Here is a 14,791-nt window from a genome sequence, read left to right as displayed (position 1 = left end):
GTGCCCACTGTGTTTGTGGTCAGTCAACTTGCAATCCCTTGCATGAGTACCTGTGATAGTCAATTTATAAAGACCAGATATTTATTTTTGACTCACAGTGTCGCACAGTGTAAGCCATGGTCAGTTGACTCTACTATTTAGAAGCTTAAGGCAGATCAATACTACTCAGCTGATGGACAGACAGTGAAAAGAGACCCACATGGAATGACCTAGGCTGTGTATTCAGCTGAGCTTCTAGGAGTTAACTACATTGGAAGTCCACAGAACAGTAGGACTGATTACAATGTTCGCCTTAGACATCAGCTAACTCTGTACCGGTTGCCTACAGAGTATGTAAGCAGAATGAGTGCGTAGTTATAAATAATCTCAAAGCGTATTATTAACTTGGTTATAGATTGTGTTTTAAACAGCACTTCTCAGAAAATCTATTCTTCCAGCTGCAGAGTTAGAGTTTCGGGGTCAAAGGCACCTGATGGGTGTTTATCACTCCACTCAAATGACCTCAGAGATGCTTGTTCTCTAAAAGGCAAGACAGACATCAAGGCAGCATTCCCGGGTCTGGGACTGAGGAAGGAACTGATGGATGTTGTCTTCCACTTGCCCCAGTGGAGCACTAGTAACTCCTTCCAATTTACCTTTTAACGTCTAGAAGGAAAAGGCTATCAACATTTTGACAAAAAGAAGTATCAATATATTGAAGTGTATCCAACAAAAAAGACATAAATGTTTGAGCATCACCATGGCTTGAGTGCTGAGTGTCCTCCAGAGTCTCATGTGTTATTGTCCAGGTCTCCTACAGAAGTAGAGGGATACATGAGGAAGTGGGGACTAGTGAGAGGTCTTCTTATCTTTGTGATGTCCCTTGATGGGAATGGGAGACCTGGAAGTAACCTCTTTCTAAACAAAATGGTTCTGATTGAGAACAGCCAAAGCTCCAAGGCCTGGCTGGCCACCAGCAGTCTGAGTATCTTCAGCCTATCCCTCATGGTTTTGTTTTTATTTTGTTTTGTTTGCTGTTGTTTTTCTCCAATGTTCTTAATTACCAAACAAGATTGGTGGATCTCCAAAGTATCTTATATCTATGGCATTCTCATTTGGTTATCAAATCTTGGAATCTTGATGATTCTATGGCTTTCGCAAGTCATCTGTGGAGTCCCTGAATTCTACACAAGAGAACATAGAAAAAATTTAAGAAAATGCTAAGTTCAAGATTTTATTTTAGGGCATAGAGAGAGATAGCTCTGTTGATAAAGTTCTTCTGCCGCAAGCATGAGGATGTGAATTCAATTCTCCAAACCCACATACAAAACTGGACATGGTGGCATGTGCTTGTAATGTCATCAATGGTATGATGGAGTTACATTATTATTACCTCTGAAGCTTTCTGGCCATATATTCTTTGGGAAGTTCCAGTTCAATGAGAGACCCTTTAAACAAAAGATAGAGGGCATCTGAGAAAATAACCCAAGGTTGTTCTTCTGACCTTCACATACACATACATGAATGCACATGTGCACATATACATGATCATGAACACACACACACACAAATAAAATAAAAATACATTTTATGTGAACAAAGAATTTTATTATAAGGCAAAATCGAGAACTACTCCTATGGTCTATACACTTCTCTCGAGCTCACTGTACCACGCACAGCTTCTCTGTCATACTTAATATCTTTGTTTTTTCCTTTCATGTTGAATTTGGGCGTTTCTTTCTCTGTAGCAGTTATTTTGAGTCAACAGAAACAAGAATAATTTATAACCCCCACATCATTATGGGTTGAGGGTGCCAGAATCAAAATATGTTACGCCAAAATATGCACCTTGAACATGCAGATTATTTTGCCCAATGGCAAGTGAGAACCAGCATGTATAGGGAAAGCTTCTTATTTCTACCTAGAATAGAGTGTACTTTCCCTTTTTTGTAAAGGATAGTTGCATTCATAAAGGAAAACTCCCTTCATAAAGCATGTCTCTTCAATAAGAAGAGAGATACCCCCAAAGACAGTTCCCACCATCTGAGAGTCTTCTCTCCTCTAGGCATAGCAAGACTTCCCTACCTGACCATATAATTTCTCTGCTCACCTTCCCATAACCAGCTTTTTTAGCCCGGGGCTAAAAACCCTTTTTCATTGTCCTGGTTAAGGTGTATAAGGCCTTAATCATCTGGTCACCTCAAATCTCATTTCTTCCCGGGTAACCTCCCGTAGTTACTTTTCTGTTTGCAGTGATAAAATACCTCAACAAAATCATGCTGTGGTGCCATCCATGGTTAAGACAGGATTTCCCACCTCAATAGCCTAACCCAGGTAATCCCTCATAGGCATGTGTATCCTGGGTGATTCTGGATACTGTGAGGTTAACATTCAATGTTAACCATATGTGATTCCATGCACACATGTTGATATATGTACCTAATTTAAAATCAGTCTTACATCCATGCTTGGTTCATAAGTCTAACCAGTGAATAATGGTTTTCAGAAGAAAGGATAAGATTTTTAAATTTTTGTTGATACTTAAAAGACATGAGGTTTTTGTTATTTCTCTTTTTTCCTTTTACTTTTTTTTTTTTTTTAAAGAGCGAATTCAACACAGAGAAAATTGCTGGAGACCTGTGCATGGTATAATGTGTAAAGCTTTGTCACGTGTGAGCCGGAGAGCTGCTGCTGCAGATAAGAGTGCTTAGCTACTGCATGTCCTCCCCTTGAAGAGGACTCAAGTTTTGTTCTCAGCGCCCTAGTCAGAGAGTTCACCACCATCTGAAGCTCCAGTTCCAGGGCATCCTACAGCCTCTTCTGGTCTCTTCTGGCACCTTCGCTCACGTGCACATGTCCCTACACAGACACATAGGCATAAACACATTGAAATCTTGAAAACTATACTTTTGAAAGTTAGTACACTGTGAGGTTGGAGAGATGGCTCAGCTCATAAATTGATACACAGACATGACAGTTTGAATTTGATCCTCAGAAGCCATGCTGAAAGAAGGAAGGAAGGAAGGAAGGAAGGAAAGAAGGAAGGAAGGAAAGAAGGAAAGAAGGAAAGAAGGAAGAAAAGAAAAAGCAAACGAACAGGCATGGTGGCATATGCTTGTACTCCCAGTACTGGAGAATCAGAAACAGGTGTATTCCCAGGACTTGCTGGCCAGCCTGCCTAGCATCTGTCTCAAAAACAATTCAAAAATCAGGGTAAATGGTATTGAAGAATGGCATCCCAAACTGACATTGAGTTTCCATAAGCACACACTCAGAAACATGTGCACCCCATCATATGCATACACATACACATCATATGCATACATATACCCAGCCCCCCAACATACACAGAAAGTTGGTACATTCTAAATGTTATATAACTTATAACATTTATTATAACAAAAATGTTGGGGCAGGGACATAACATGTCAGAAACCAATGACTTAATAGAAGTTCCACTCAAGCCTATGGACAGAAGTTCTATAAGCCCAAGTTCATCATAGTGAATGTTACCGTTGAACCCATCAGATTCCCTAGCCTGAGTCATCCCCACACCCAGTAACAGGGAAAGGCAGCTGCCTTCATCTGTAGGTTTCAGAGTTTCTATTTTCGTTCATGTATAAGAGTTCTGGTCCTTGATTCAAGTCTCACAAAAGAATACAAGGGGAGTAAGCTTAAGATGTAGGGTCTAGAATAAAGACGGGTCGGGTGACAACTTCTATTTTATTTCTGCTAAATGTGTTTTGTTAACTAAAAATTTTTTAAAATGAACATAAGAAAAACACTGACTCACTAACTATAGGATATTGCCAAGACACAACGTGGGTTTTGTGTGTGTGTGTGTGTGTGTGTGTGTGTGTGTGTGTGTGTGTGTGAAACAGAAAAATACAACCAACTTGCATGAATCAATGTTGACCAGGGTGAGGGGTGGGGTAGCAATCCGCACCGTGCAGACAGCCTTATGTGGCTTATGTGGACCAGAAAAAGCCATGAGCTCCACGACTTGGATGTGCCCTCACGCTGTGTATGAAGTCTCTTGTTGCCGGTGCCCTCACTCAGAATTCACACCCCAAGGGTAATGGAGAGGAGGCTCAGCACTTAAGAGCACTTGCTGCTCTTCCAGAGTAGTTAAGTTCCCTGCACTCATGTGTGACAGCTCACAACCACCTGTAACTCCATCTCCAGGACATCTGGTAGCTCCAACTGCCTTCCGCCAACCCCTGTGTACAGAGCAGTGGCTCCCATTCACACATACATGAATACATGCAAATGATAAATTGTAAGAAAACGAATAGCCTCCCATACCAAGAGCAGCAAACCAGCGGCTGGGGGTCACCCTCCCACACTTTCCGTCCTCTTTAGGCCTTGTTAATAGGCATTTGCATGTTTCAATTATGCGTTTTCCCCATGTTGTCTGTTAGGGGTGAAGCTACCCCCAGGCTCTGGGGTACTGAGAACTTTGAGAGTCTGAGGCAAGCTCCACAATGGGCAACCTCAACCTCTACTAACAGGCTGAAAGGCAGAGGGTATCCCCCAGTGCCCAGGAGACATAAACCTTTGGCTGCAGACCATCTCCAAGTGAGAGGTGCCAGACACCCCCTTCTGCTGTCAGCTGTCACACCAGCTCCTTGCCTTTTAATCTTTGATCTTCCTCCTCCTTAAGGAGGCTTTTCGGGGAATCACTGCTTGCATCCTCATTTGCATCCCCATTTGCATCCCCATTTGCATGCTCATTTGTATCCTCATTTGCATCCTCATTTGCTTCATCAACTCCTCCCAATCACCAAATCCTTTATAAATAATCATTACCAACCACGGATTTTTATCAAGATAAGGTAAGCATAATGGTTCCCTTGGGGCCCATTAAGACCTAAGCCTTATCCAGCTGGCCCTTTTGAAGGTATTTGTGTTTGAGGTCCACACAAACAAACAGCAAAACTCAGAAACAATAGACCAGTGCCTATCTCAACACAGATGGAAAACAAACACTATGTGCTAGTCCAGTGTCATCCCTGGAGATAGGGTCATGCCTGGCTCCTCCATCACTCAGTCTACCCAAAATAAGTCATAAAAATTATATGCTTCTGAGACTCTTACTAGGCAAGCCTCATTTTACATTTGTTATATAAATATAAACATATTATATATAAATATAGAGAGATACAGAACATTTGTTCCGTCCAGTAAAATAGGTTTTAGACAAGATGAAGTAAATCAGTGACCATAAATGCCCACAGTAGTTTTGATGATCTTTGCTGACATCATAGAAATCTTTCAAAGTGAGTGTAGTCTGTATTTACAAGGAAAGCACTGGAGACCAGTGAGATTAAAAAGCATGGTTTGTAAATTACAAAAAACAGTTGGTCTTTCTGTCCAAACTGTAGCTATTGAATATTTTTCCACTATGTCTTTATGTGCAGGTACCTACAGCTTTAAAAGTAAAAGGGAAATAAATTTGTATCCTGTTATTAAAATTATTATTGCAGATTGCTGGATTGCACAGTGCCTGAAAAGACAGAATGCCATCTACGTTCGTGTTTCTATTCTAGTCAGGAAACTCAGAGAACTTCGCACATCTGTGAATACCCGTCACTGGAGCGCTTGCCTTTTGCAATCTGAATACATAAAGTTTAAAAGGTTTATTTATACCAACTCCAAATGGCAAACATTTAGGTTTCTGTCTTCCTTTGTCTCTGAATATTTTTCCCAGGGTCAACGTCTCTTTGAGAAATTGCTCCAGCTGACGTCACAAAACATCGAAATCAAGCTGGTGAGCGATGTGGCTGCCGCTTCAAAGGTATTAGAAGCCTTGAAATTAAAGGGTAAGGCCAAGGTCGATGCTACTTTACCGCGGACATTCTGTGACAATACTGTGAATTTCGCTTCAAATAATACATCATTTCTTTCTCATTAGTACATTGCACATATTGTTTCTTAGTTCTCCTTTGGCCACCCCCTTCCACCAAAAAACAAAACCCTGATTACGGCTATGAAGTGAGGAAACTAGTTAACCAATGCTCCTGAGATTTCAATAGTGGTATTTTGTATATCGGTTTATGAGAAATAATCTTCTGTCCATTAAATGATGTTTAGTTAAGAAGAAGAATCAGACTTTTCTGCACAGATCAGGACTTTGATCTGAAGAAAAGAGCCTCTTCAAGGGAATTAAGTACTAGGTTCCCATTTCTCTCCTGCCAATCAGGTGGAAATCTTCTTTGTGGGATGTAATCTTCAGTAATATGCTTGGGTCTAGGAACCGCGGAAGCACTATGATTCCTGACTTTAGGATGATTCCACAGGAAACCTCACTCACCCCGTCCACTCTGCGGCGTGCCCTGACCACAGCCATACTGAGCTTCATTCCGGCATAATTTTCTTTCCCTGTCATCATCTCTAGCTGGATTCTCAATTCCAAATAGTTTTTTTAAAAAAAAAATTTGTAAAATCGTTTTCTCAGCATTTCCTATGCAAAACTGCTGATGTGTAGAACAGATTGACACCTGAAACCCAGCGAAAATGTTCAAGTTGCAAGAAGAGAAGAAGGCAAGGTCCTCTGGGAGTCTCTGTGTTGGCTCTCAGCTGTCTGCTATTTGAACAGAATGTGCATGCTGGCCACCGTCCTTCCAGGACTAAATGATAATAGTTTCTAAAAGTAGGAGAGATTGACCCTCATACGTGAGCCCAAGTGACATAAAACATATTGAAGCTAGGCATGGTGGCGCAAGCCTTTAATCCCAGCACTCAGGAGGCAGAGGCAGGTGGATCTCTCTGGGTTCAAGGCCAGCCTGGTATACAAAGTGAATTCCAAGACAGCCAGGACTATTATACAGAGAAACCCTGTCACAAAACGAAATTAAATAAATAATTGAAATAGAGAAATAAAAGACCTATGGTTGGATATACACATCAACATTGTATAGACAGCTTTGCATTGCTATAAGAAAATACCTGAGATAATTAACGTAATAAAGGAAAAGCTTTCCTATGACAGACTGTTCCATAATTGAGTCCCTTGTCAACTGTCCCTACTGCACTGGGCCTCTGGTGAATAGTTCAAAGTGCTGGCACATGACAGAGGAGATTGTTTGGCTTAAGACAGTCACAAAGCATATCAGAAAAACAGGGAGAGACCAAGTTATCAGTCTCTCTTTGAGGACCTTGAGGATGCCGCCTTAAGGCTCCACCACCATCCTGACATGGGGCTTTGCGGAACACTTATCACAAAACCTATCACCGTGCTACTAGGGTCATAGTTATCATTTTGTTTTCTTTTGTTTTGATTTTGAGATAGAATCTCACCACTCAGCCCTGGCTGACCTAGGCCTCACTATGTTGACCAGGCTGGCTTCAAATTTGCAAGCAATCCTCCTGCCTCTGTCCCCAGACTGCTGAGGTTCCAGACAAGGGCTACTATACCTATAGCTGTTTGCTTATTTTTTTTTCCTCTGTGTAGGAATGTTTAAATATGTGTGGGATGTTGCTATATCTGAAATTTTTCAATTAACTTTTTTTTCAGTTAGCATACTTTTTAAATCTAGCCAATACCCAGTTCAGGCATTGTTCAGATGGCTCTGAAATATATTATTACTTTTCATATTTAAAAAATATATCCAGTTGAGTCCCTACCATCCACGCATTCGCTCTCTAACACACCCTCTTTAGGAAGGGATTCCCTTTGGTTAACTGGGGAGTAGAAAGGGCTGTATCTACAGTTTTCAGAATACTTTACTCAATAAATCTGTTTGCATAACCTTGGGCTTATTAATGGGGGAAGAGAGGGCCTAAGAAGTACCATTTATTCCTAGTTATAGCCCTTGCTAAATCTTGTAAAGGTGCTGTGGATGGATGATAGGTGGGTGGATGGGTGAATGGATGGATGGGTGGTGGGTAGGTAGAGGGATGGATGAATGGGTGGATGAATGGATGGATGGATGGATGATAGGTGGGTGGATGGATGGGTAAATGGATGGGTGGAAGGATGGGTGGATGGATGGGTGGATGAATGATACACAATCAGTCTCTTAGTCAGCTTGTGTGACTCCATTTAAATGCCAGAGACTGAGAAATTGATAAAGAACAGAAATGTATATTCCCACAGTGTGGGGTCTGAAACTTCAGCCTCATGGCATTCACAGTGGTGTCTGGCATCATGTCACCTGTGTCCTCTGTGACTGAGATCTCATCAGGTGACTCACACAGGTGCAGTCTGTGGTTTGAATGGAGCTGACACTTGGGGCTTCCCTCATTAGCAGGTGAGCTCCATAGACAGCCTCCCCTGTCCTGCTGGACAACTGACAGTTGTGGGCCCTACTGAACACTGCGGCATCTTCAACAGCAGATATTTCATTCATGTTTACGGGTGGTCATAATTAATTGATTGAAGTCAGAATTTTATGTCATTTATCTTGTGTTTGTTTTCTGTAGCTCAGACTGGTTTAGAACTCATTGTGTGGCTCAGGCTGGCTTAGGATTCACAGCAGTCACCCAACTCCAGCCTCCCAAGTACTAGAATTCCAGGCATAGCTACTACGCCTGGCTTTATGGGAGGCAGAGACAGGTGGATCCTGTGAGTTCAAGGCCAGCCTGATTTACAGACTACAGAGAGAGTTCCAGAACAGACAGAGAGGTTAAACAGAAAAACTATGTCTCAAAAACAAACAAACAAAAATTAAATGTGAAACAAGACAAAAGTCCTTTCACCAATAACACAATGTTTAAATGCTAGTGTGTTTGGCTTTCATTTTGCTATTTATTTAAAAAGGAAAACAGAGTGAGCTTCTGGGTCTTTTTGTCAAATTCCAAAGGCAAGCTTCACCTTCGCTTATTTGAATTCAAGGAACCTGTACTCATTCATCAATGATAACTCATTTTAATTTTCATATCCACTGTATGGATTTAAAACTTCAAAGGAAAACATTCTATGTCGGAGATTTAAGTTGTTTAAATTTAAAATTAATAAAAATTGCCATGGTTTCCAACTTGAACATTTTACAACGGCTTTTGCGCCACTTACTCCAAATGAGCAGAGTATAATTTAAGCTATGTTGACATCTGAGGGAGTGTGTGTGACTTAGGTCATAGTTCTGTATAATTATCCCTAAGTCCAGCTCTCAGGTAGGTAAGCTTGTCTATGTTAACTTCATATCAGCGTTGAGAAGTATAATTTGGAAATTTTTCTGGAGGTCACACTGTGTTATTCCAGCTTCTACCCTCTGGAAGCTTGCCAGAGGGAAGGAACTTGAGAGCCCCAGTGCTCTCCTGTCCTGAGACACTTTATTCTGAAGCCTTCTACACAGCATAGAATCATTGAGCAGAAGCACTCAGCATCTTTTCAGTCTGTCCTGGCAGTGACTAAGGTCAAGATGTCCTACTGCCACCCATGCATGATTCCCTGCTGGTCTTTGCTCTCACGTCAGCCTCTTCAAAGGTGATGTCATTCGGGCACAAGCTACAGAGAGTAAAGGCTGGGTGGTCCCTCTGTCTCATAGCTGGCCATTGGCATTCAAGGAACTCTGTCTTTTCTACTTCTCTTCACAGAACACTGAAACATTTAGTAGAGCAGGGACTGCTCTACCTGTGTGTATCTGAACACAGTGTGCTCTGATACAATCTGAAGTGACCAGCAGAACATTTAGACAAAGGTCCTATTGTGTCGTACACATAGACGGTGCTGAAATTCTGGACCCGCCATCACTGTGGAATGCAATCTTAAGTAAATCATTTTTTGTGAACCTCAGTGTCCTTATCAATAAAATGATGATAATAGTAACTTCCCTGAAGGATATGGGAGTTAAACAAATGACATTTGCTTTGGCTACTGGTATAATTTGTGGCACGTTACTTTAGTATTTTATATCTTAGTCTATATTGGGTTCATTTCTGCTCCTACAACTTACCTCACCCCAGCCCTGTGATCTTCTAGTGATAAGAAAGTCGACTTCTAACTCTGTTATAGGACAACTTTGGGACAACCATGGGTTCCCCTCCCTTTATGTTTATGCAATGATTCTAGGTAAGCACCAACTTGACTTCAAAGTGTTGAATGAGATCTACCGGTGATTAACAACCCAGGCTGTTGCCAAAACAACCCTAACAAATTTCTTTTCCAATTTGGGCTTTTATATCCTGTCTCTGGCACAAGTACAAATGACATCCTCACCATTTTTCTCCACTCTAGCCTTGCTGTGTTCTCGTCTCCACATAAAAGGATGCTTCTAAAAAATAAGATAAAAGAAAATGAAAAAACAAATTCTCTTCTTCCTTTCTTGTCTGAACATTTTTTCAGCAGCTCACTGCCATCATTAGTATTATGCCCCAATTAAGAGCACCAATTTCTATATAGAAGGTATGTGAACTGATTTCTAAGGCTACTTTTTTTCTCAATTTAAAAATTTGAATGCATTTCTTTACTAAATACTGAGATAAAATAACTAATATGCACCAGGCATGATATTTTATAAGTTGAGAACTTAAGGCAACACTAAGTTCAAAACTGAGTCACTTTGAATTTGACTTAAATATAATTAAGTAAATTAGACAGAGATCTGAGCTAGGACTGGGAATAAGCAACGCTGTGAAGCCAGGCACAGTTTGCATGTGGCTCCAGCTACTTAGGAGGCTAAGGCAGGAAGACCACTTGAGACCTGAAGTTCAGGCCAGACTGGGGAGTGAATGAAACCTGAGCTGGAGAATAAGTAAGTAAATAAATAAATAAAATGTGAAACTCAGATGGTGGGCAAGAGGAATCTCTCTGGATCGTTCCTTCTTCTCCCCCTCTGAGGCCTGGGCTCCTCTGCATTCCCTCAGGCCCTAAGACATCCCCCTCTTAGCTGCCACTGCACACCAACGCCATTTCTACCTCTAGACTTTAGCTTAGAAGGAACTAGATTTCAGCAATAAAGAAATATGTGATGAAACACCTCAAGCCTGCCTGCGGAAAGAACCACAGAGCCCTGCAGCGTTTCCATATCTCCCCGGTGTCTATAACACTGAGAATTCTATTTATTTGTAAAAAGAGAAGGTGCACTCTGTCGAGTTGCCAAGTTTAAAATCAGAAGATTTGGAAGAGCTGGAGGATTTTATCCAATGTAATAAAAAACCTAGGTGATTTCAAAGGGATACTTTTCTCTGCGACGAGAGGAATCTACTAAAAAGCGATGCCCTGCGATTACACCTTAAGCTGCGTCTCAGTGGCTGTACTGGTTGCTAGGTGACAGGCCAAGCATTTGAATGTGTAAGTGGTGTGTGCCTCTGCGGAAGTTGACTGACTTAAGCGCGTGTGCTAAGAGGTTGGTCCTCAGAATGGTGCTATTGGGAGCTGGTGCAGACTTTAAGTGGCGGCTTGTGGGCACGTGCCTTTGAAGGGGATCATGGGACTCTGATTTCTTCCTCAATCTGGCATATTTCCTGGTTAGAGGGCATCAGTTTTTGCTCTGCCACAGGCTTCCACCATGATGTGATGTTTCGCCACAAGTCCAAAATGGAGCCGTGGGTTAGATCCTGGGCTAGAGTCAACTAGAACTGAGCAGAATAACATTTTTCTTTTTATACATTACATGTCTTAGTTGCTTGTGATGGTAACAGAAAGCTAACACAGGTGCTCATTCCATGGAAATACACATGCTACCTTCCTCCTAACAGAAAGGGCATTGGGAGGCTTGCTGGAAGTCAAGAGTACTTCCGCTTGTCAATATTTCTTTTAGTAAGCTTCTGTGGAGATCAGAACTGAGTGCCTCACTTTTTGTATATGCCTTTCCGTGCGGTCACTTGTCCAGGTGGATGGGCAGGGAGCCTTACAGTTTGCTGAGGTGTCCAGCTTCTTCATCCATGTGGCTAATTAACAGAGACAGGCAGAGGTATGAAGTGATTCCTCCCTCACCAGGAAGTTAGGAGCACAAGGCTTGACTGCATCTCTTGCAGCTTTTTGCTGACTCACATGTTTTTTTGAAGCTGCTATAGCAGAATACCCAGAAAATAGGCGATTTAAAAAGAACAGAAGTTTCTCACAATCTAATAGGCTAAGAAATCTAAGGTGAAGGTGCAGGCAGCTGGTGAAAGCCTTCTTCCTGCGTTATCTAGGGGCAGAAGGCAGGAAGGGCCAGAGAGGAGCAACTCTCCCTCAAGCCTGTACGGCCCTCAGTCTCAGTCACAAATGGCTCTTCATGGCCTAATCGCATTTTAGACCCCGTCTATTTAGACTGTCCCACTGGCCAGGAAGTGCTGAGCATTTTGAAGGGACCACAGTTAAACCACACTGGAAGGGAAATAGAGATGCATAGCTTTGTTGGAATGATTATGAAAGTTAAACTTTGGTTCGTCTTGAGCAAATGTCACATGCAAACTAACTATATGGCAAGAGGTAAAATAACGAGGAAATCCCTGCATTGTGGCATTACAACCGGGCAGAACACAAACGATTGTTCAACATGTGTTTTCACAGAGTTAGGACAACTTGAGAGAACGCAGCAAAGCCAGAGGTGCGTGAGTCGTGATGGTGGCATTTTGCTAGCAAATGGTCATAACTGCAGTAGAAACGGACTTAACAGCGGGATATTTCTTCTGCCAACCCATTGTTTTTCAGACCTGTTTTCCCTCAGGTTGCCATAGCAGCTGCTGTGAGAAAGGTTCACAAGGTTATTATACATGATAGGGAGCCAGTCATCCCACGGAGAACATGCTGAGGGGGAACAGTCAGCCATGAGGGGATACGCTCAGATGGCGCTGCTAAGGGAAGAGCCGTCATCTGCAAGATGGAAGCCACTTTGTCATTTCATCGTTTCCAGGAATTACTTCAGAGTGTTCATATGGGCAGCCCATACGTGATGAGATTACAGCTGTTTTTGTTCTTTTGTTCTGGTGTGTGTGAGTGTGTGTGTGTGTGTGTGTGTGTGTGTGTGTGTGTGTATGGTGTGTGTGTGTGTTATATGGTATGTGTGTGTGGTGTGAGTGGAGTGTGTGGTGTGGGTGTGTATGTGATGTGTGTATGTTAGTAATGGTGTTGATGAAGGTGATGATGATGACAATGGTGGTGATAATAATGATGATGGTGACAAATATGGTGGTATTTCTATGGCAGTATGGCGTATGAGTTCAGATTCTAGAAAGAAGACTATGTCCTTGGTTTTGTTCCAGTGGAACTCTGTGAAATATTTAATCTCTTGAAGTTTGTGTCCTAATTTCTACAATCAGCTTACAATATAGTATTTGTTGCACAGTGCTGTCAATGAGTTAATTCACAGAAAGTACTTAATATAGCACCTGTTAGGAACTTTAAAACATTTTCAATTTTTTAAAAAATAAAGATTTTTAGCCAAGTGAGGTGGTGCATGCTTTTGATTCCAGCACTTGGGAGGTAGAGGCAGGAAGATCCCTTGTGAGTTTGAGACCAGCCTATTCTACATAATGAGTTCCATGACAGTCAAGATTGCATAAAGAGACCCTGTCTCAAAAACAACACCAACAGAAATAATAACAATTTCAAAATAATAAAAATGATCATTTGCATAAAGGAAAAATTGCTAGGGTAAGAGGGAAGGAGGAAGAAGAAGAGACTATAGGGGAGAAGACTCGGGAGACAGAGAGGATGCCTTGCGATTTGCAAATGCTCCCAGTAATGTGGGCTGTGGTGCTGAGCCTTACAGCCGCAGAACAGACTGTCGGTCAGCAAGTATGTCCTTGGGGCTTGGGGCTTGAAGGGCAACCCTGCATACACCTCCCTTGCCTCCTGTTCTCCTGAGGCTTCCCTCACATATACCCTAAAGGGTTTCTTGGCTAAAAATTCCAACACATAAATATTGGATAAGAATGACTTAAAACTCCAGTGAGGACTAAATCTTTCTTGCTTTGTGGAAGACAGGATCTAACTCATGCAGCAGTCTTGAGTTAGTGTCTATGCCTCCTCAGGAGGCCAAATTTTCCACAGAAAGCCTGCCCCTTGGGGCCGCACACGGTGTGCGGAACAAGAGGGCCCTAATTGGAGGCTGTTATATTCAATAAAGAGGTTGATGAACAAATCTATTTCTAAGCAAAGCTGATGAGAAGGCGCCTGCAGCCTTGGAAACTCAGCTGGAGCCACTGTGTCTCCTTACGTGACTTTCCTGGGGCTGCCCAGGTAAGATATTCTCATAGCATTGCAACCTGAGTTCAGAGCTTTGCTGTGGTTTTAGTTTGTGCTTAGTGTAAACCATACTTAACTTTAATTTATCCTTCTAAAAGGCTTTTCCTTCCTTTGTTCCTATTCAATGCTGCAGTGGTCTGAAAAGGAAAAATAGGAGTATTTTGTACATTGTTGGAAATTCAACAACGGAACAACTCACTTGAAAAAATTTTTGAGCCTCCCTAAACAATCAGTTTTCACAAAATTCATTCATAAGTTTTATGTGATTTAAATTTGGGGAGGAGGTTATTGTTTAAAGATTAACTGTGTGTGTGTGTGTGTGTGTGTGTGTGTGTGTGTGTGTGTGTGAGTGAATACCCCCTATGTGTGATTCCTGTAGAGGCCAGAAGAGGGCATCAAGTCCCCTGAATCTGTAGTTACAGGTGTTTGCTTAGAACCAAACTTGGGTCCTCTGTGAGAGCCAGGTTTTTAACCTCTGAGCCATAGCTCAAGTCCCTGATTTGTCATATGCAATCTCTTTCTATAGTTTTACAGCAATGATAGCTAGTAACTACACATAGTGTGATGGACTGTGGTGTCTTAGCACATCTGTACATTCTATAGCCATCAACATGGCCCTCACTCAGGAATACCCCACTTATTTGCATTGGGAATATTCAAGATCTTCTCCCTTAGGTAGGTGAAATATTTGATTAG

The 14,791-nt window shown here is 41.9% G+C and overlaps 1 protein-coding gene across 4 annotated transcripts in view; it reads left to right on the top strand.

The window, feature by feature from the left end:
* The window catches only part of Pld5 (phospholipase D family member 5), a 324,256-nt gene that overhangs the window by 202,678 nt on the left and 106,787 nt on the right, over positions 1-14,791 (top strand). For all 4 annotated transcript variants that reach the window (XM_041635445.1, XM_041635448.1, XM_041635446.1 and 1 more), the window contains exon 4: positions 5,690-5,801. In XM_041635445.1, the coding sequence (XP_041491379.1) occupies positions 5,690-5,801 (112 nt within the window). The remainder of the gene's footprint in view (positions 1-5,689; positions 5,802-14,791) is intronic.

The sequence above is a fragment of the Microtus oregoni genome, unplaced genomic scaffold (assembly GCF_018167655.1).
Source record: "Microtus oregoni isolate MIOR12 unplaced genomic scaffold, Mior012 000047F_ref0000412, whole genome shotgun sequence".
NCBI lineage: Eukaryota > Metazoa > Chordata > Mammalia > Rodentia > Cricetidae > Microtus > Microtus oregoni.
Note: the sequence above shows the minus strand (reverse complement) of the source record. Positions and strands in the feature narration are given on the sequence as shown.